This window comes from Geosmithia morbida (assembly GCF_012550715.1).
Source record: "Geosmithia morbida isolate 1262 chromosome Unknown scaffold_23, whole genome shotgun sequence".
In the NCBI taxonomy this organism is placed as follows: Eukaryota; Fungi; Ascomycota; class Sordariomycetes; order Hypocreales; family Bionectriaceae; genus Geosmithia; species Geosmithia morbida.
In genome coordinates, this window is record NW_023336210.1 from 25,322 (window position 1) to 46,533 (window position 21,212).

At 51.2% G+C, this 21,212-nt stretch overlaps 8 protein-coding genes across 8 annotated transcripts; 4 read left to right on the forward strand and 4 right to left on the reverse strand.

Annotated features, from left to right (window-relative positions):
* Nucleotides 1-6,181: 6,181 nt before the first annotated feature.
* On the reverse strand, nt 6,182-7,924 carry GMORB2_4722 (uncharacterized protein; the record flags this gene model as incomplete). Its single annotated transcript, XM_035466696.1, has 1 exon — nt 6,182-7,924. The coding sequence occupies one exon, from the start codon at nt 7,922-7,924 to the stop codon at nt 6,182-6,184; it is 1,743 nt and encodes a 580-aa protein (XP_035318109.1).
* Nucleotides 7,925-9,780: 1,856 nt separating this feature from the next.
* On the reverse strand, nt 9,781-10,904 carry GMORB2_4723 (Protein of unknown function (DUF1691); the record flags this gene model as incomplete). The annotated part of the gene is made up of 2 exons (XM_035466697.1): nt 9,781-10,559; nt 10,652-10,904. The coding sequence occupies 2 exons, from the start codon at nt 10,902-10,904 to the stop codon at nt 9,781-9,783; spliced, it is 1,032 nt and encodes a 343-aa protein (XP_035318110.1).
* A 250-nt stretch (nt 10,905-11,154) lies between these two features.
* On the forward strand, nt 11,155-11,737 carry GMORB2_4724 (Zinc-finger double-stranded RNA-binding; the record flags this gene model as incomplete). Its single annotated transcript, XM_035466698.1, has 2 exons — nt 11,155-11,163; nt 11,237-11,737. The coding sequence occupies 2 exons, from the start codon at nt 11,155-11,157 to the stop codon at nt 11,735-11,737; spliced, it is 510 nt and encodes a 169-aa protein (XP_035318111.1).
* A 1,442-nt stretch (nt 11,738-13,179) lies between these two features.
* GMORB2_4725 (DnaJ-like protein subfamily C member 2) lies at nt 13,180-14,514 on the reverse strand (the record flags this gene model as incomplete). Its single annotated transcript, XM_035466699.1, has 1 exon — nt 13,180-14,514. One exon carries the CDS (start codon nt 14,512-14,514, stop codon nt 13,180-13,182), a length of 1,335 nt encoding a protein of 444 aa, XP_035318112.1.
* A 302-nt stretch (nt 14,515-14,816) lies between these two features.
* Nucleotides 14,817-15,307, forward strand: GMORB2_4726 (complex III assembly factor LYRM7; the record flags this gene model as incomplete). Its single annotated transcript, XM_035466700.1, has 3 exons — nt 14,817-14,871; nt 14,944-15,123; nt 15,207-15,307. The coding sequence occupies 3 exons, from the start codon at nt 14,817-14,819 to the stop codon at nt 15,305-15,307; spliced, it is 336 nt and encodes a 111-aa protein (XP_035318113.1).
* A 256-nt stretch (nt 15,308-15,563) lies between these two features.
* On the reverse strand, nt 15,564-16,799 carry GMORB2_4727 (pre-mRNA-splicing factor RBM22/SLT11; the record flags this gene model as incomplete). The annotated part of the gene is made up of 2 exons (XM_035466701.1): nt 15,564-16,568; nt 16,662-16,799. The coding sequence occupies 2 exons, from the start codon at nt 16,797-16,799 to the stop codon at nt 15,564-15,566; spliced, it is 1,143 nt and encodes a 380-aa protein (XP_035318114.1).
* A 754-nt stretch (nt 16,800-17,553) lies between these two features.
* On the forward strand, nt 17,554-18,922 carry GMORB2_4728 (sterol 24-C-methyltransferase; the record flags this gene model as incomplete). Its single annotated transcript, XM_035466702.1, has 4 exons — nt 17,554-17,769; nt 17,823-17,857; nt 17,952-18,273; nt 18,350-18,922. 4 exons carry the CDS (start codon nt 17,554-17,556, stop codon nt 18,920-18,922), a joined length of 1,146 nt encoding a protein of 381 aa, XP_035318115.1.
* An 878-nt stretch (nt 18,923-19,800) lies between these two features.
* GMORB2_4729 (pyruvate dehydrogenase E1 component beta subunit) lies at nt 19,801-21,074 on the forward strand (the record flags this gene model as incomplete). Its single annotated transcript, XM_035466703.1, has 2 exons — nt 19,801-20,208; nt 20,316-21,074. The coding sequence occupies 2 exons, from the start codon at nt 19,801-19,803 to the stop codon at nt 21,072-21,074; spliced, it is 1,167 nt and encodes a 388-aa protein (XP_035318116.1).
* Between the last annotated feature and the right edge of the window lie 138 nt (nt 21,075-21,212).

The following is a 21,212-nucleotide window of genomic DNA, read 5'->3' on the forward strand; positions in this document are numbered from 1 at the left end:
GCCAAGTCAATTGGGTGGCGAGCACAGGCGAATAGTGCTTCTGCCAAATAATGGCTTCTTTGTACTCGTAAATTGTGGTTTCACCGTTGCACCGGATTTGTTGCCCGTTGATCTGGGTGTTAGAGTTGTGCGTCGGCCTTGGTTGCTGACAGTCCCAGGGTGGCGGAGAGGGGGTGGGGTTGAGGCGGTGCGGCGGGTGTGTGTGGGTGCAACGGCAACAGGCGGGCAATGCGAATTAAGGCGAAAGTAAGGGCTGAGAGCCGTGATGATTTGATTGTGGTTGAGCAACGTGATTTCTTTCTCAGCTGCTTTTGTATGTGTGCGTGTGTTCAAAGATTGAGTGATGGTTTAATTGGTGGTGTTTGAGATGGAGAGAAGAATTATGGTTGATATTGCTGAGAAATGGGGGAGAGATGGATATGAGGGAGGGAGAAAGAGGAAAGAGAGCCGATAGACGCGTTCCTTTTTCTTTCTCTTTCTTTTATTTTCCCGTTTCAAAGGGAAAGGGAAAAGGCGGTAGCAAAAGAAATATGTAAGAGGGGAAGGAACAAGTTGGCAATGGTTTGAAAAAGGAAGGAAGGGGAGAAGTGAACAGGGGCCGGTTGGATTAGTAGTAGGCAGGAGCGGAAGGGAGAGAAAGCGAGGCAGTAGCAATGGACAATAGCAGCCAGCGCGCGTGTTTGAGGTGAGGGGGTGTGTGTGCACAGAATCAGAAGAAGCGCGTTGATACCCAATGCCTCGTCTACATTTGATAGAAAGAGGCAGATTGGCGGGGCACGAGATGCACGTCTTGTACTAGGGCACGGCTGTTTTTGTGTCTTTCTGTGTGTCCTCTTTGTTGTCTGGAATCGAGGGCAGGAGGAGAGAGGAGAAAGAATAGAGACTGAGAGATGGTGAATGATGTGGCACCAAGATGTTGGTGGTGATGCAGGGGGGGAGTGCCCCTCTTTGGGGTGGGCGAGGGCGCGCGATCCACTGCCAAGGGATGTTGGATAGTGTTTAGGCGCTCGTTATTGGTGTCGAAGTTGCTGATCTATGGTACAGTTGAAATTGATTGCGTTTGTTTGTGTTCATCTGTATGTGCGTTGTAGAAATGGCAATGGCAAAGTATCCCAGGAGGGAGAGCAGAGTGTCATGAAGACAGCAGACGTAGAGAAAGGGGGGGAAGAGAAGAGAGATGAATCCATATGGATATACGAAACACTGGATGCTATGCGCCGATCAAGACGGAATCCCTCGTGAGTACCCTCGTCCATATTATTGTACGTATGGATTCGCAACCATGAACCAAAGAGGGACGAGATTGACCCTCCAACAAAGATGGAAATGTTACTACATATACACCCCCCGCTTTCACGCTCACTCTGATCACACACGCTCCTCACTAGCACGGGGTACGCTGTTTAATTAATAATACACTGTACTCCGTACATGTAAGCACTCTCCGAGTCTCTCATGCCCGGGCCACCCCTCTCCTCCTTTCGGATCCACACCCCCCTTGGATCAGCCTGTCAGGTGCGATGCCGCTAGCGCCTTCCTACGGAAGAGGAGGGATAGTGTCATCCAACCAAACAGAGAAGGGACCCCCCCGATCACAAGCTTTTTGGATAAGAGGGAAGTCACTATTTGTGCTGCCATTGCTCTTTCCCCTGTGAGTGCACCTACCTGTCTCAAATGGCGTCGCAATCAATACAACAAGTTTCGCAAGTGCAGGTAGGAAGATGGAGGGCGAGAGAGAGAGCCGGAAAGACAAAGAAAATGGATAACGAATCATGCCGTTCTAACGAACCGTGCCGCTCTTTGTTCCCGATCGCGCATTGCACCAGTATTACAGTCTACAGACCAACTACTTCCCGAGACTCCGATGGTGGTGAGATTCTCCGTGATGGATGGTGGTGGTCTTTTCGCTGGTACGGCTGGGCTGTGCATTTCGACCACGCGCCCGTCCAGGGGCACACTCTCTTTCCCGTACTATATGGCTTGATACGAAGCCGCGACGTGCGCCAGATATTCGTTTTTCCTCGACAGTGAATTTTTGATTCCCCCCTTCTTTTAATTCGCCTTCATTCGAATTTAATCTATCTTGATTCTGGGGCAGAAGAGAGGCTTTTTCCACTTTTTTCTTGAACATTCAATTTGCAAACCCCCACCAAGACGCGACCTTCTTCTTAACCCCGCCACCACCCTAGGATCAAAAAAGACGTGACATGCTATCGATTCAATTGATAGGCATGACTGGTTCAATTGGGGTCCCAAGAAGAGGGGTCAATGGGTCGCACAAAGAATGTTTACGAGTCACAGAATGGTCGGCCTCGAGAATGATTGGGGCAGGAGATGGTCTGGCAATGCTACAAACAAAGGCGCAATTCAATTCGTTCTCTCGAAAGAATGAACAATCGCTTTAATGAGAACAAAATTATAAGCAAGAGAGAAGAGAGAAATAGAGTGAGGGAGTGACGACAGAAGAGAGACAGAGCGCTTGCGTTGGTGGTGTCGACTTACACGACCCACGCGCGCGTTTTGGCAGCCAACCCCACCACCATTGAGGGGTGAAGGTGGGAAAAGACTCACAAGAGTGGCAGACAGTCTCAAGCTGAGTCGTTCTAACAGACTCACTCTAGATGCCCAACAATATGGCAACAAGGCCTAAAGAGGGTACGTCGCATACGCCGCATATTCCTACGTCGCACTTGGCCGGTATTGTCTTTTTGCGAGTTACTTCGCATCCTCCGTAGCGGCCCAATCGTCTCATCGTGGTCCCTTGTTGATCTTGTCGAGGACATTCACGCATCCATGTTGCATGACAACGCAGGGCCCGTGTGCGTCATAGCCTCAAAATCCATGTACGTTTATGTACATTTGCGTAAATCTATTTCGTACTTTTCTCTTTCTTTTTATCCTATTTCAATTATTTCAATTTCGAATCCAATTTTTAGTTTGCGCAGATTCTCAGAATATTGCCGTGTAATATTACGTCGTATGTATCAATGCCAATCTGCCATGCCATGCCATGCAGTTGTCGTGTCGGCTCAGCTCTTGGCCAGCACATCCGCTGCCACTTGTCCGACCAAAGGGATTGGTGAAAGGGAACAGGGCAAATACGAAAATATTGGCCAATTGTCTGACTGGAAAACTTAATATATATTTGGAACTTTGAGAAAGATGAGCGAAAACTAGTAAAGAGAGGGAGAGTGGAAGCCCAGGCAGAAGACAGGATTGACGAGTCGCACGGGCGTCTGTTCGTCTCAGCAGTCAACGAAACGATTGATTTCATTGGCCAATACCCACATCACATTGGCTCATCACACGGTTACAGAAGGAGAAGAATCCCGTACAAAGCTGTTTAAATACTACTAGCAGTGATACTGATATAATACTTGTAAATAAGAGGGGTACTCACAGTGTGTACGTCGTACAATAGATATCTTGGATTATGGGGACGTCTCTCCATCGTTTGGAGTGTGCTCCGTAAGAGTGAGTCACACATGTGGTTCCTTCTTTCCTAGGCTCCTTTACCACCCCCCCCCCCCAACACATTCATCACCGCCTGCCCCGATAGCTCCTTCTTGTTTTGTGTGAAACAGACGGTGAATCCTTTTTTTCTGCCCTTCCTCTCTTCAAATTACAAATTTCTTGGTTCGTTGAAGCTAAAATCACAGATAATCTATATAAAAGACTTCCTTTTCAATCATTCAAATTAGATAATAGAAATAGGAAAATGTGACTCATTCCCTCCATTCTCCATCACGAGTAATATAACAACGGCAATCACAAAACAAAGGAGGGGGGGCAATTAAGTCAACTGTGGACTGGGCAACACCAGTGCAACCTGTTGCCCTCCCCCCTCTTCTTCGTACAACATCCGGGTACTATATTACAACTGAAATATATATACAATAGTATTCGTATATATAAATAATCAGTCGTAAGCAAGCATCTCCCCATACTAATACGGTAATTCCCGGATAGAGTCGCCAAGGGTACTTTATCTTCTCCGCACCTGTTTTTGAAGGCATGACCGGGTCAGCCGGATTGTTTTCTTCTCTTTCTTACGAACGGAGGTGTCCTGTACGAGTAGGAAAAAAACGTGTGGCAAGAGACATCTTATCTGATTCCTCATCTTGAATGGTTACCCCTCCCCCGCGCTGTCTCGGCCCAGATGACTTCCCCCCCAGTCACTTGACAAACATAGCTGAGACATCGTATAACGTCCTCCAATACTACTTAGTATCATCGTTACTCTCTAATCAAGAATTTTAAAGACCGTCGCATTTGCAACCCTCTCTTCCTTTTATATCAAGAAACAACAGAGGGGAAACAAGTTCCTTATCAACTCTGCAATGTTGAAAGGACTGTCCTGCTTCAAGAGTCATGGGAACATGCCGAAGTACTATAGTCGATAGGAAGTGCCATACATGATAAGACGCGACATTGCAGGCGGGATGACGACAGTGCTAGGGTACTGCAGAATTGCCTAGTCTCGTTGTCTGCACATGAATGCAACGTCAACTTCTCGGCACGCAGGCAGCAGCGCTTATTACCAGGCCAAGGTCAGAATCACGGTTCTTCTAGCCTGTGTTGCCGATGATATAGCTTGTGTGCTCTTTCGTCTGAAATATCACGGGATATTGACATTGGTCTTTCCAAGTCCGACTACGCCAGTGCCTACATGTATACAACACTCCACCCTCTCCTCTTCCTCCCTACCTCGCCTTGCTAAGCCCTCTCTTAACATTGCAATGCGTCTATCTATATGTATGTAATTGCCGATTAACAGCACTAATATGCTACGTAATGTTTTGTTGGTCCTCACGTAATAGTCGTAGGACACATTCGCAATAACTCTTTGTAACTCTGTGCCCAAGAAGGATTGTAGAAAGTAGTCAAATCCAAAAGGAGACGCCCGCTATTTCAGCAGCTTTAGAACATTCAATATCATGTAAGCAGAATCAAAGTGGCATGGTTTGAAACAGCAACGCTGTCGGGGCAAACCGAGGAAACCTCAGGACAACATGCCTCGACTATACGCCATCGTGTACCTATTCCTTCTTTTCAAAAAAAAAACACGCTATTCGTCCAGAAGCCCATGGACAATGACATGGATGAACTCGAAGAACACGACATAATCATTAGCACCATGAGACGAGACCTCCAGGGGACATGAGGTACAGTCCATACATGACGATAGGATGATCATGTCTAAGGGACAGCTGTTCCATCCGACATTAGACGAGGATCTAAGGGAACATGTGCTAAAGCGTTATTGCGAAATGGTAGAGGGAGTGGGAAGGATAAAGGCCTGAACCTGAATGTGCTCTCGGGAGGATGTCGAACTGCAAGATATTCTAGATTAACATGACTCTACTCGTCGTGGGGAGAGGGCGGCTCCCATGTGACAATCTGCAAGCAACGCAATACGCATGCTTCGCCGATCTCAGGTGCGTCTAGCAGAGCGACATGGGAATTTGCTATGCCACGGTAGTATCGACAGTGAATGATGGGTTGCTGTGATCATTCGTTCTTCCTTCTCCAACCTCCCTCCGGTCTTCTCACATGATGGCCATACCCTCCCCACAATATACTAACATGTATTCATGTGCCAATTTGACCCTCGCCCCCTTCCCACACCATCTTAAATCCTCCGTCCTTCTCCCTCCTACTTGTGCATCATCCGGCCGTAGTGGGGGACTTTCGGCCCGTCCAGTCAGTTCCTGTTAATATATCCACAGCGGCTTGCGCCCCGTGCGCCACGCCAAGTTGGTCACTGCTTCTCAACAACTTGGACACACCACTACCAATATTAGACTTGTTCCCGTGATCCCTTATACCTGTCATACCCGCTGATGACAGGAATCGCGGGGGTTTCGATTCAATTCTGCGGATTTGATATCTGGGTATTCGGGGGAGGGTGTAGACAGCGTTTCGAGGTGGCTGTGCCCGGAGCGCCTCGATAACTTTGCCTCGCAGACCAAGCCAGGCCAGCCTGGACTCCACACAGCCTTCCTTCCATATGTCCTAGAGGCGGGAGGCAGAAACAGCCTTGTCTCATGTCCCATTTACAACCCCTCCGAATACCTAAGAGCATCTGCAGCTCACCAAACAGTGCTAAGGCGCTGCAGCTGGTCATTCAACTTAATAGAAAATATGGAAAAAATTCCTCCCCGTTGTTATACTTGTAGTCTCATGTGAAATCATATACCATGAGAGACTCTCTTCCATCGAGCGCCTCCTTGAGCACAATGACCATTTCCTCGTCGAACCCTACCTTGTTCTTCTTGAAATCTAAAGACGTGGACATGGCTGGTGCGTCCGTGCTGCTCTCCTCAGGGATGGCATCCTGTTGCCTAGGCCTCACCTCAACACTGCAACCTCCTGCACGCCCTTCGAGCTCCCATACGCGAATCTCGTCACCCCGCGCACTCACACTGACGGCCTTGCCGCGCGCAGTGATTTCAGCGTCAGAGATGCCCGACGTGTGGCCCCAAAGACGCGTTCCGGGGGAAATGGTTAACCTCGTTGACGTCGTGGTGCATAGGTGCAGGAGCAGAGTGTTGTCCGGCAGCGTGGCCAGGAGGTAAGGGTGGTTGTAGCAGAGACAAATGGGTCCCAGCGAGGAGGCAGATGGTGGTGTCGAGTGTACCGAGTTTTGATTTTGGTCGTCGCCATCGTCAACATGGTCCTCGTTACCGATGATGTGGCGGACCCCGCGACCATTTGGTGGTGACATAGCTGGTGCTGTTTGTGCCCTGGCACCGTACATGGGAGTCGGTACGGTGTGTGCTATGCGTGAATCAACAATCTCGGGCGGCCCATCGCCCAACGACGGCCGGATATCGAAGTCCTGAATGCCGATGCACCAGCCGCCGACAGTGTCCAGAGTGTACACTATTGATGCAATGACTGACAACGATACCCTGCGCATCGACAGTGTCAGAGGCGCGCGGGTGCTGTGCGACCTCAGAGAACGCACCATGTGCGGGGCGCGGGCATCTTTGGCCTTGGTAGCATCGCCATCAGTCCCATTATGCCAATGCGCGTCCAGCGTCCACACGGCAACGTAGCCTCCCGTCGACGCCGCTAGAACATACGGCTGGCAGTATGCAATGGCCTCGAGGCGACCCTGTGGTCCCCTGCTGTGACGGCAAAGCTTAATCAGCTGTTTGTTGGCCAGGTCCATTCTCCATACGCCAAAGGTGCCATTGTCAAAGCCCGCAGCGATGCCTACCCCGCCCTGGGACAGGAGCTCATCGTCGACGGCCAAGCACGTCGGATGAACCTGGCATCCGGAACTCGGCTCAAGACCTGTCTGGGCTACGGGCGAACGCGTACGAAGATCCCAGACCATGAGGCCCGATGCGACGTCAGCCGTGATAGCTAGTCCCTCGACCACCTTGACAAGCGTCCTACCGATGGTCCGGCCGAGCATCATGGGCTCACGGGGGTGGATTTGAAGCTCCTCGACATCGCACCGCCCCCGGGCCCAGTTGTGCAGCAGCTTGTACGACTGTTTCCAGTCGACAGAATCTCCGGAGCGGCTCGTGGGTTCAGGCCTGCTCGCTCGGCTGCTACTGTATGAGCTGCCATTCCGGACGGCACCTTTCCGGAAGCCTGGTATCAGATGTGCGCGCGGTAGGATGAACCGGCGGTAATAGTGCAGGCGCCACAGATGCTGATCGGCCGTGACGCGGTGGAAGAGGCGGGAGACGGTCGAGATCTCGAGCAGGGTCGTCTCGCCGAGGAAGGACAGTATACGGACGAGGATCTCGGCAGGTAGAGTAGATATTGTGTCGCGTACGGGAGGTCGGCTGATTATGGAATCGTCGGTAGATGGACAGATGCGCTTATGTAGGCGAGACCGACTGATATAGTCTTCTGCCGCGTCGCAGTTGTCATCTTCGCAGGATAGGCGCCGTTTGATCTGCATATTGTAAGGGGAGGAAATGACAGACCTCAGATCAACGGCTGTCGGGTAAAAATCACGAAGCAACGGCAGAAGGTGAGCCGAGGCTTGTGTAACTCGATAGACGCCTACCAGCGCGCGAGGAGTCGGTCCTGGGGAACAGCGTTTGTTGACTGGGTCTGTATGGATCAAGGGACGGGACTCTGCGCGCCAAGGCACATGTGATGTGCCCCTCTCCCATGTGTGGGCTAGATGATCTGTGCGCCAGAGATGGTGATCATTTTATGCCCTCTATCGTTTGAGGGGAGGACCAAAAGAGAAAGAAATGAGAGGAAGAGAAAAGAGGAGGGGGGTGAAGAGACAAAAGAGTGATTTGGGGGGGGGGGGGGTTGAATAAGTGAGTGGATGGGGAAAGAGTCATGGGCGAGGAGGCTCCTTCTGTTGCTACTGTTGTTAATGTGTTCCTGCCACTCGTGTAGCTGATTAATATATTACAAGCAGAGTACGTACCAACCTTACGTGCGTTGTACGTTTAGAGACGCAAGATAAGAAAAGTTTCTGTTAAAACAGGAAGAAGGAAATGAGGAAACAAAAAGAGAGGTGAATTGTCATTACTAGTAATAGTAGATAATATTTCTTGAGTCGCAGAGTGCTAAGGACCATTCGTCGCTCCAGTCGCACCTGCCCAGTCTGTGGCTGAATAAGACGAGTATTAGTATCCTCCACATATCATGACCATATCCTCGGGTCTGATTGTTATTTATGTGTATTACATGTAAACGACAACTGTACAACCTGTACTCCGTATTCCGCACAATTTGAATAATGACTATTTAAAACGACGTCTATTCCTGACCCTTGATCACAGGCTCCTACTATTAGCGGTCCGCGGATTACCATCTTGAATAGACTCGGACGGAATACATACACAAGTACGTATAAGTCGTCGCACGAAGACTCCCTCACCATATATTACAGAGCAACAACAGCAGATTTTTCCTTTTTTTCTTTCTTTCATTTTCTCAGCAAAATTTCATCGTATCCCTGTCCAATTCAAAAAAAAAAAAAAAATCTTGGTCAAATTTTGGCATAGTCAAGTTCGTTCAGGTCAGCTAGAACGGCCCGCCGTGGCCTTGAGACCGTATGTTACAGTCATTCAACCAGGGGAAAATCATATCCACCGGACCAGCTGCCTATGAGAATTATTCCTATAACAAGTGTGAAGTGAGTATAACTATTATTTACGGCGGTCTACTCGTACGTCGTAGTGAACTTCTTCGTACTTGCTTTCGCGGCTGAACTTCCTTACTCATAGGCCCTTGAAACCCTGTCACGTCGGAAACCTTGTTGCTTTTTGCTTGCAATATGGAGTAATAGTTAATTACAATTAGCGTCCAACGTACTTGTACAACCAACAAAGTCCCACAACGACACTATTGTCAATTGGCCATAGTCCATTAGTCCGTAGATGATGAATGTAATCCAACAACAAAATCCCTTGTTTTGATTTGAAAACCATGGAATATGCATACGCAGTGCTCCGTGGTACTTCATGCAACTCCGAGTCTGAGAGCACGAAAGGAGAAAAGGAGAAAAAGAAAGAAGAGAAAAAGAGACGACTGAGGCGCACAACATATCCGACCAATCTGTCTGGGGACAGAAAGGCTTTTAGCATGTCTCCGTTGCATGCAAATGACATCTGACAGCTGTTCGGGGTGATGCATTCTTTCTCTTCTTGCTTGAACGGATAACGTACATGCATCATCAAGCGAAGTTCGTAAGACAAAGAAGACAAGAACAAGCCCAAATAAATTCTCCTTGCCATATAATTCAGCCATGATATCACAGTTTCGTCAGTCTGTATTCGTCCATCCATAATACTATAAGCACATCTTGCTGAACAAATTGTCGTACAATGTGCCAACCCATCCATCCGAGGCACCGGAAGGAGCGACGATGCCCAGACCACCCACCGACCACAACACCATCACCCCCAGCGTGACGGCGTGAACACCCAGCCATCTCCTCCGCTGTCGCCGCACATCCTTGGTCGCCAACGGGGCGCTCAGGCCCGCCAGCGATGGCGACAGAGACGCTCGTGTCGAGGGTGCCAGCCCAAGCCATTTCGCTGTTCCCCAGACCATGTGCCCCGCCGCTGTCACAATGAGACCGACATATGCTAGGCGTGACACGGCCGGATGCCGTGCGAATCCGTGGGCCACATACGCCAGCCCAATGTTGGAGCTGTCGCCCTCAATCATTAGCGGCAGGATGCGGTTCATGGCCACGTGAGCTGTGTAGAATGCCATCAACCCGTATCCCGACACAGAAATGTAGTTCAACGGCGGCCAAGGTGAGGACGTAGCTGACCTAGTCCCGGCCACACGCTGCCGTGTAGCAACAGCCCGCCCGTATCGCTTGATAGCTTGTGACCGTCGTAAGAGTCGTAATGCTATCCCCGAGCCCAAATGTGCGACAAATGGCAGGAGCACCAGAGCCGGTTCAGATATCGATGTTTGGTAGATCTCGCGCGTCATGAGGAAGTAGGTTTCCGAAGCGTCGATGGATCCTGTCGCTGCTGGGATCAGGGATACGTTGCACAGGTGAAGGGAGGTGAAAATGGACATTGCGTAGCTCGAGTATTTCTGTATTCGCGTCACTGTACACAATAAACGTCAGTACTATGATAGCCAAGCAGCAGCAGAAGCATGCACAGAACGTATGTCGTCAAACAGGGGTAACCACACGTACGGTAGTAGACAGCTCCGCGGCCCAAGCCGCTGAGCCCAAGGGTAACAGTCGAGCCCGTGTGTGGTGCAGGATCATCCTCATGGCTTGTATGGCTGGAATCAAGACGCTCGGTATCTTGTGTCGACTGCTTCTCCTCATCATCTACTTCGATCATCTCGATAGGCGCCGGGTCGACAAAAGCGAGGGAAGACGTCGTGGCTTGGGAATCGCGGCCCTGACGGCGATCCGTCGGCTGGAACTCATTATCTTCCATAGGAACACCCCATACAGAAAATCAAACAAAGGATTCTGCGTTTCAATGAGTTTTTGAAACGAAGCCGTTGAGAAAAGCGTTGAGGTCTATATTTTGTGGCTGTTGGTGTAAGAAGATGATGTCTAGACCTTGGCGGCGGCCAGCTGCAGTGACTTTTGGTGGGTTTAATGACGATCCGTCCCTACCTGAGCTACAAATCATAACATCTGCATTTCACACCCCAATCACCACCACACAAAACCACGCAGTTATGCCTCCGGTACGCCCAAAATATCTACGCACCATTCCCTGTTCGCTGTCCGGTTAAACTAATGATTTTCTTTATTTTGCAGCGTCATCAGACCCTGCCCTCGGCCCAAATGTCGGCCGCCCGCGAAGCCAAACGCGCCTTCTACTGCGACCTCTGCTCTAAGGGCTACAGCCGCATGAACGATTATGAAGCCCACCTCAGCTCCTATGATCATTCGCACAAGCAGCGCCTGCGCGACATGAAGGCCATGGTACGCGATCCTGCCGCATCTAGTCGCGCTCGTAAGGCAGAGGCCAAAGCCGATGGGCTCGTCAGCATCAAGCTCGCTAGTCAAGATGGCGCCTCGGGCGGACAGCAACAAGGTGGTAGCAGCGGCGGCTTCAAGAAGGGAGGTTTCAAAAAGAGCGGCTTCAAGAGCGCCTTTTCCCCGGCGGGGATTGACCAACAACATGCTGCTGCCGTCCAAAAGACGCCCGACGCCGCTCCGTCCAAGCTGTCGCTAGTTGCGAGCACAACAAACGACGAGAGCGACACAGAAGACGAAGGCTACGAAGTCTACGATCCGCGATTCCCAACCGACTAAAACCTTATTTGGGCGCTGAGGTTACATTTACGACTTCGTTGCCCATTTACGTGCACCTATATACTCGGGCCACCACTCCCCGATGGCATCCATTTAGATGGGTTCATATGCGGCCGGTCCGATTCCATCAACTCGAGCATGTTCTGACCGCTCGTAAACCAGCTGGCCATGTAGATGACCGCATTCTATGGCCACCCATAGGTATGGAGCTGCTGCCAGCCCCTCCTACGATACTGTTCCATGACCCCTGCTGCCAGGTCATCTATCGGCGCGAAACCCAGCTGGTCCAGGTACATATCCTCCATCTCGCCGTTGATTGGAATCAGGGGCTTATCTTCCTGCTGCCGCTTCTTAGCTCCAATATACATGACTGCCACCTCGGCGTACAGCTAGAACATACGATACAGCTAGTTAGTCATCTTGGATGCTTCTCACATCTTTCCCTGCAAGCCAACAGAATGCTCGAGCAGCTGCAATTTATCGGCTGATGACGTCCCAATAATGTAGCAGAAGAGTACGAAAATGGCGCAAATAGCGTCAGCATCACGCTCCTTTCGTTTGTTAGTTATTACTGACTCAATAAAATGTCGCCTTCCTTCAATCCCCAAACAAAATATATCAGTGGAGATATATGGACTTAACATAGGGCTCCCGCCCCGGGATATTGATGCTCTTATGTCCCTGTATCGTTTTGCGGGCAGCTTTAAGACACTCGATGCAGAAGCAGTTAGAGGAGCCCTCAGGCACGAAGATGTCCCGGTTCCTTAGAAAAGGCTTCCAGCCAAAAGGGAATGGCGATTGACATCAACAAGGTCAATTTTGCCTACCCCCTTAGACCAAAGATACCCGTAATTCAGACCGTCGGAATTTTTGTCTCTACTAAGAAGACTGTCATTATGCATACCCTAATGCGTCGACCAAGACTTCTCCTCGAAGAGGCCATGAGCGCCCTGGACATTGAGTCGGGAAGGATTGTCAAGGAAGCACTAGGCCGTGTGGGTGCTGTTCGCATGACCGTTGCCGTGGCTCACCGTCTTAGCACCATTCAAAATGCAGATATCATTGTCGTGTTTCACAAGGGATGTCCGGTCCAGATGGGCACTCACGATGGTGAGCTGATTGCTAAGAAGGGCATGCATATACGAAATGGTTCTAGGTCAATCTCTTGATCGGGAGACGCCATGGAACACTATTGTACATATATCAATCCCATTTGTTTATATCGGTGCTTTTATATATTAATTTAATACCTGTTGATTAAAGTTGTTGTTGTTCTTTCACACTCAGTATGAGCAAGTAATTTCGAAAGCCCATTCATATTTATATTGTGTATTGCCACTGTATACAAACCTTGGCAAGTTTATGCTGTTCTACAAGATTCACCGAAAGGACCCATTTATCATCTAACAATAACTCATAAGTTTTTTTCCTCGTAAATCTATCTATGCCAGGGACTTGGCTTCGCCATCCTTGAGCTTGCCAGTGTCGACAAGGCGCTTGACCTCGGCGCTCCAGACACCCTTAATCTCGCTAGCGACCTTGAGCCCGTTGAGCTTGCTGGCCAGGTCGGCAATCTCGTCAACGTCAAGCTTGCCCTGGATGAGCTCGACGTCGCCGAGGACAGAGTCAATTTGAGCGGCCGTAGGCTCGGCGTCGGTAAAGTAGTTTGCGTCCTTAACGGAACCCTTCAGGACACGCTTGTTCTTCTTAGCAGCATTCTTGGCAGCTTCCTTGTTCTTCTTGCTGGCATCGCGGTCCTGCTTAGCCTTCTCCTCAGCTTCCTGCTTAGCCTTCTCCTCGGCCTCCTTTTTGGCCTTGGCGTCCTCGGCAGCTTTCTTCTCGGCGGCCTCGCGCTCGAAGCGCTTCTTGTTCTTGGCGGCGCTGGCCTCCTGGCGGAAGCGCTTGATGCGCTCGTCTCCGGCGGAAGCGTCGTCGAGCAGCTTACGGAGGCGGGTGTTGTCCTCAGCCTTCTTCTTCTTGCGCGAGTTGGCGTTCTTGCGTTCGACGTGACGCTTCTGGTCACGATTCTCGTTGTCGTCAGGAACATCCTCGTCCAGGTACTCAAACGTACGCCAGCTGTCAAAGTTGTACCAGAAGTTGTAGAAGGACTCGACTTGTTCCCTGGTGGAGTCGGCGTCACCAAATTGGGGGACAGGATGGTTCTTAGAAAAACGGCTCTCAGCCTTGAAGACCTTGTTCCACAACTTGTAGTAGTTACCCGACTTGATGTCTTTCTTGGTGGGAGGGTCGACCTCAGCCTCCTCGTCGACTGAGTCGAACTGGCGGCGCTTGATGGGGTCGAGGAGGATCTCGGTAGCCTTCTGGATGCACTTGAAGAACTGGTCGTCTTGCGAGGCACCCTGGGCAGCCTTCTTGTCGGGGTGATGCTTGAGGACCTTCTTGCGGTGAGCCTTCTTGATCTGCTCCTCGGTGGCCCTCCAGCGGTACTTGCTGAGGCCGAGAACTTGGTAGTGGTCCTGGGTCTTCCAGTCCTTGGCCTCGCGTTGGAGCATCATGGGGTCCTCAGGCTCGCTGATCTCGCCATCGTCAACCTCCTCAACATTCTTGGCCTTCTCCTGGGCCTGAATACGGTCATCCTCGGAAAAAGTGCGCTTGTGGCGGGCGCGGCGGGCGTGAGCCAAGAAGTGAGGGCCGACAGGCTCAATGGAACGCTGCGAGGCCGACGTGAGCTTGCCGACGGCCTTGAAGTCCTTGTCGGCGCTCCAGCCCTCGGGCAACAGAGGCAGAGGAAGGGTCACAGTGGCAACAGATCCCATATTTGCGGTGTTTGCTACTTTGCACTAGAAGTTAGTTGATGTAAGGGGAGAAACAAGAGGGATGAAAGAATCTGCCACTTTTTTGTCCCTCTTTCCTATTCGCACACAAAAAATATTTGGTGGGGCTTACTGGTTGCTCCTACTACGTGGGGCCGCTGACCAGGAAAGAGATTTTTCTATAGGGTAAGCAAATTATTTATTCATGTGGCAACTCCCAGTTCAACTTCGAGTCTTTTTGCTGCGTAATACTACTGCTCCATAAGCATTGATCGGCCTTCAACATCACCACACAACCCCCAGCTATGTCTCTCGCAGCCTACAGACATGTAATGCGCTCTGCGCGCATTGCCTTTCAAGGTAATCAGAGACTCTACACTCACTCTTAGTCGGCACTGTTCTCGACCACGAAGTACTGACCTATCTGTGCAGGTGACACGTCGGTACTCCTTGCCGCTAAGTCCCAGATCCGTACCGAATTTCGCCAAAATGCTGCTCTGGTCGACGCTAAGGCGATCCAGGACGCCATCCTCAAGGCGGAGGATGTATCCAAGATCCTGCGCGAGAATGTTGTGCAGGGCAAGAAGCAGGATGACAAGGACCACACCTATGGTATGCACAGTTATTGCTAATATTGCCCATCAAGAGCGCTCATGCCTCTCTCAAGTGTCAGATTGATTAACCATTCGACTCAGAACTACGAATTCACGAGTACACGGAACGCGGCGACAACGAATCTATAAAGACGGCAGGCCAGCGCAAGGCTACGGGCAGTGGTTGCTGCCAGTCAGCTTAATCTCGGCTGAGAGAGAAGATTATACAGGAAAGAACCAGACACGATTGTATAATATTTGTTGTATCACTACATGTACTTCGAAGACATCGACCGACGCCGTGATAATGGCACCGTCCACTTTGTCCCTTTTTTCAAAACAAAAGCGTATAAACCATTGATTGCCACTTCTCGTGCGCCTATCAACACCTAGATCAAATAATGCGTCCCATATCACCACCTCTCAAAACAAGACTGCTGGATTCATTGCGTGAAAAGCCTAGTCCCCAGAGAGGCTAGCATACTTTGGTGTATCCTCGGCTCCAGGAGGGAGAGCGACGGCAGGTTCTGCCAGGGTATTTGAAGCTCTAGCGTCTTGGGGTAGACCTCCTTCGACGGCCCGTTGCTGCTGCTGATTTTGCCTCTTCTTTGCAAGGCCCACCCTGGCATCGCGCAGCATCTCTGCGCGTCCTTGCTTGTCCATAGTGCCGATGGCCTTGGGCTGACCCCACCGTATGCGGAGAGGGCAGCCGGAAATCAGAGCACGGCCCTGGCAGGCGGCGGCAGCCTTCTCGGCGGCCTCGCGAGTCTCGTAGTTGACAAAAGCGCAGTGCGACATGTGTGAACACACAAGGCTCTTGATCTTTCCATGGACCTTGAAAAAGTCGCGAATCTTGTATTCGGGCAGATCATCCTCCACGCCCGTGACGAAGAGAGACATGATGTTCTTGTCCGCTGGGGGGATCCAGTCGCGGGGTGACGGGGGCAGCTGGGCAGCACTAGGGAATGCCTGCCGGCTCTTGGACCTTGTCTTGGCGCCCGCAGCGTTGGCCGCCTTGGTGTCGCGTGTGCGGATAGGTCCTGGACCCCCCATACCAGCACCCACGGCGGGGTTCCCGTGCGCTGACGACCTCCTGTCAGCCTCGACCTCGGCCTCACTGATGGCGCGACCTTTGCGAAAGTAGGGCTTGCTCTGCGCCAGACGCCCCAACAGCTCACGGGCTTTCTCATCCGTCTTTTCGTATTCTTCAGTACCCAGACCCTCTTCGATGAGTTTCTCGTTATTTTGAGCGTAGTACTCGCGGTTCACGTCTGACTGCGGTCCCGGGGCGACCATCTTGAGAGCAGCATCACGGATAGCGATAGGCAGTCCAAAGGACAGGTCAAGCATGCAGCTCTGGCAGCAGTTCTTTAGCCGCGCGCATGTCAAACATATGGCTGTGCGCTTCTTGCGTCCCTGGGCGCGCGTCGCACTCCAGCTGAAGATGGTAAAGGGTCGCGTACACTGTTTGATTGTTAGTCAGCATACAGAATCCTCCATCCTCAGAGAGGCACACAACTATCGGTGTGACCGAGGGGAGGGAAACAATGAGCTTACCAATTTGCATTCTGCGCCGTAGTCTTCTTTGAGCATCTGGACGTATGGGTTTTCGGGCAGACAGTTCTCGCACACGGAAGGAAAGTCGGTCGACTCCCAGCCCGAGCGATTGAGATCCTGTTTAATTTGCGGCGGCATGGTTGCAATGTTGGAAGTTGTTGCAGGCCAAATCAATAAACAAGCCCGTGAATGGCGTGGAGCAGGAACTCTGACCTCACATACGAGTACGGCATAGATAAATACTAATAATACGATTCTACATATGGCGTACTCGTAAAATGAGGAAGGCTCTACGCTTAGTCATGAAGGTCATGAGGTATCAATAAGATAAGATAGGGAAAGAAAAGGCCCAAATCATCCGAACTTTAAGCGAATGGAAACATCAGGTTAACTCATTTTTTTGTCAGAGTATGATTACTCTACATGAGGCAAGCGTATTCGTACTTCTTGCCGCGTGGAGGGACTTGGATTCACATGCCAGAACAAACGCTGATTCGCGTTCGTATTCGTATCAATAACTGTACGTCGACCGCTTACCCCTTGGGGCGAGATTGGACAGTGCGCCTTTCCACATAAGGACTAGCCTGAAGAGCTAGAGGACGTGAGATCGCATGAGAATCCAGGGGCCAGAAAGGGTCGTGGAAATTGCTGTGATAATACCGTTAGCCAGGGAAATTCAGACGGGAAAGATAAATATCAATAGAAAGGCCCCAGACTCGCCCTCTCCTCCTCCCTTTACTGCCCGACACATTCCCCACCCCCTTTGAAGCTCTGTTATTTATAGTTTTGCCAAAGAAATTTTTCGCTTATATATTCCTATAACCTTCTCTGTCCATCTGCTTCTCCTTCTTCTTCTCCCCTACCCTTTTTCAAATAAGCAATCATATTCAGCATGGTTGCCTCGTCCACAATGTCCAACCTAGAGCGCGAGGATCATAAGCGTGATGCCGAATTCAACAAGGCCATGCACGGCAAGTCTGCCCAGGCCAAGGGTGGTATTGCCGCCATGTTCGCCAAGGGCTCTGCTGCCAAGCAGGCTGCTGTTGACGACTACTTCAAACACTGGGACAATCAGGCTGCCAAAGACGAGACTGAGGAGACGCGCGCTGTGAGTTTCCATGATTGTGTGTCTTGACACTTGTCTAACATTTGCCCTTACAGGCCCGTGTTGCCGAGTACGCTACTCTGACCAGGCAGTGAGTAATCATCTTTAATCCCCTTCCCTCCCCCCCTTTCTCCTCCCCCTCCTTCTCGGGAGCGATGTGGCTGACTAGTGTTGTTCTCTTTTAGCTACTACAACCTGGCGACCGATCTGTACGAGTACGGCTGGGGGCAGTCATTCCACTTCTGCCGCTACTCCATCGGCGAGCCCTTTTACCAGGCTATTGCTCGTCATGAGCACTACCTCGCCCATAGCATTGGCATCCGTGAGGGCATGAAGGTCCTTGATGTTGGCTGCGGCGTTGGTGGCCCTGCCAGGGAGATTGCCAAGTTCACCGGCGCCCACATCACCGGCCTGAACAACAACGACTACCAGATTGACCGCGCTACCCACTATGCTGCCAAGGAAGGCATGTCCAACCAGCTCGACTTTGTCAAGGGCGACTTTATGGTGAGCAATTGGTCTTAGCTCCAGAAGAAAAGGATATAAAATACTCAATTATATGCTAACTGATATCTGCGCGTAGCAAATGTCGTTCCCTGACAACAGCTTCGACGCCGTCTACGCCATTGAGGCTACCGTCCACGCCCCCACGCTCGAGGGCATCTACAGCGAAATCTTCCGCGTCCTCAAGCCCGGCGGTATTTTTGGTGTGTACGAGTGGCTCATGACAGACAAATACGATAACGACAACCTTCACCACCGTGAGATCCGTCTCGGTATTGAGCAGGGTGACGGTATCTCCAACATGTGCAAGGTCGAGGTTGCCCTCGACGCCATGAAGGCCGCCGGTTTCGAACTCCTGATCAACGATGACCTTGCTGAGCGCGACGACCCCTTCCCTTGGTGGTGGCCCTTGTCTGGCGACACCCGCTACATCCAGTCCATCTACGATATCTTCACAATTGTCCGCATGACCAAGTGGGGACGTACTCTCGCCCACGGCTTTGCCGGTGTCATGGAGACGCTCAAGCTGGCTCCCGCTGGCACCAAGAAAACGGCCGACAGCCTGGCCCTTGCCGCTGACTGCCTGGTTGCTGGTGGCAAGGAGCACCTCTTTACTCCCATGTACCTCATGGTTGGTCGCAAGCCTGAGTAAACAGGGTAATTCATTCGATTCAAAAGAAAAGAGAAAAGACTTACGAGAAGGCAGACACGCAGGATAAACAGGGCAATATAACACGGGCATAAAAAGGTGTTTTACGGAAGGGGTAAACCCAATATATAATTATTAATCACTATATCAGGACAGGATATTAATTACTATATCAAGACAGAATTTGAATTCTGGGCTCTTTTCTTTCACAACTACTGGTTCTCCATGCGACTTGAAACAGACCATGGGAAACATCATGGTCAGTGCCATTGCCAAGCAATAGATAATGCTGTCTTGAGCTTTTCAAAAGATACACTACTGCTGAGATATCGTGCGGTGTAGGAGCCTCCAGAGGCATCTGAAGTGGACTTGGCGACGATAATAGCAAGGTATAAGAACGATGATTATTAGAGTACTATTACGTACCGCCCGGTTGGGCTTAGTCTGAGCTGCCTGTGGCCCCAACAGACGGTTGTTAAAACTCCGAAAAGAGGCACCGAGAAGAGTTTCCGAAGAGATAATAGAAGCTAGAGCAGCCAATGTACCATTCAGGGTGCTATTAGGACCCACTTAACCAATCGCTTCTGCCCCCTAATGGAAAAAAGCAATAGCACAGGCCAATCAAGCTCCGGTTCCGCTCCTGCCCGGAAATTCCCTCTGCAGTTGCTCTACCCTCTGCTAAACAAATCTCAACCTCAACATCCTATCTTCAATTGCCTCCTTTGCCCAGGTCCAAACCCTTGTCCTTCTCCCCCTCCCCCCTCCTTTTCTCCTCTCCTCCTGGACAAATTCAGATACGTCGTCTGGACGGCCGTCTAAAGCTACACCAAAGCTTGTATCCTCCCCGTCTTTTTCGTCGTCTCCACGTCGTGTCGCCCATCATGTCCCGCTTCCTCCGACCGGCAGCTCGCCTCACCACTTCGGCCAGGGCGTCCATCATTCCCAGGGCTTCCGCGACTCAAAGCCTCTCTCAGCTTTCGCGCACTGCTCTCGCTCACAATGCATACTTTGGTGCCTCGCAGACTCAGTCGCGTTCATACGCTGAGGGCCAAGGCATCAAGGAGTACACGGTCCGTGACGCCCTCAACGAGGCTCTGGCTGAGGAGCTCGAGAGCAACGACAAGGTCTTCATCCTTGGCGAGGAGGTTGCCCAGTACAACGGTGCCTACAAGGTTACTAAGGGTCTCCTCGACCGTTTTGGTGAGAAGCGTGTCATTGACACTCCCATCACCGAGTCCGGCTTCTGCGGTCTCGCCGTCGGTGCTGCCCTGAGTGGCCTTAACCCTGTTGTATGTTTTCCATCTTTTCAACTTCCCCATCATCAGTTACTCTGTTCCCCTTTAGCCCTCCTATTATTCTGTGCGAGATAACAGCTGACAATTGTATGCTTTTATAGTGCGAGTTCATGACTTTCAACTTCGCCATGCAGGCCATCGACCAGATTGTCAACTCGGCCGCCAAGACCCTCTATATGTCTGGTGGTATCCAGCCCTGCAACATCACCTTCCGCGGTCCCAACGGTTTCGCTTCTGGCGTCGCCGCCCAGCACTCTCAGGACTACTCAGCCTGGTACGGCTCCATCCCCGGTCTCAAGGTTGTCTCTCCCTGGAGTGCCGAGGACGCCAAGGGTCTCCTCAAGGCTGCCATCCGCGACCCCAACCCCGTCTGTGTCCTCGAGAACGAGCTCATGTACGGCCAGACCTTCCCCATGTCCGAGGCTGCCCAGAAAGATGACTTCGTCATTCCCTTCGGCAAGGCCAAGATTGAGCGCGCTGGAACCGACCTGACCCTCGTCGCTGCCTCCCGCTGCGTCGGCCAGGCCCTCGCTGCCGCCGAGAACCTCAAGACCAACTACGGCGTTGAGGCTGAGGTTGTCAACCTACGCTCCATCAAACCCCTCGACATTGAGACCATCATTCAGTCCGTCAAGAAGACCAACCGCCTCATGGTTGTCGACTCTAGCTACCCTATGTTCGGTGTGGCCGCCGAGATCCTTGCTGTCGCCATGGAGTACGGCTTCGACTATCTCGATGCCCCTGCCCAGCGTGTCACTGGTGCCGAGGTCCCCACCCCCTACGCCCAGAAGCTAGAGGAGATGTCCTTCCCTACTGAGGCCCTCATCGAGTCTCAGGCTGCCAAGCTCCTCCGCCTGTAAGGGCCTTGCTGTTTTTCGTTTCTTGATTTCTTGGAAGACAAAAAGAAGAGTGAGAGATATGACCAAGGAGACAAGGAGGTAAAATGGGCTCATGAGATTCAGCTATGTACTCGACTGTTGAGCAACTTCAGCTTTTAA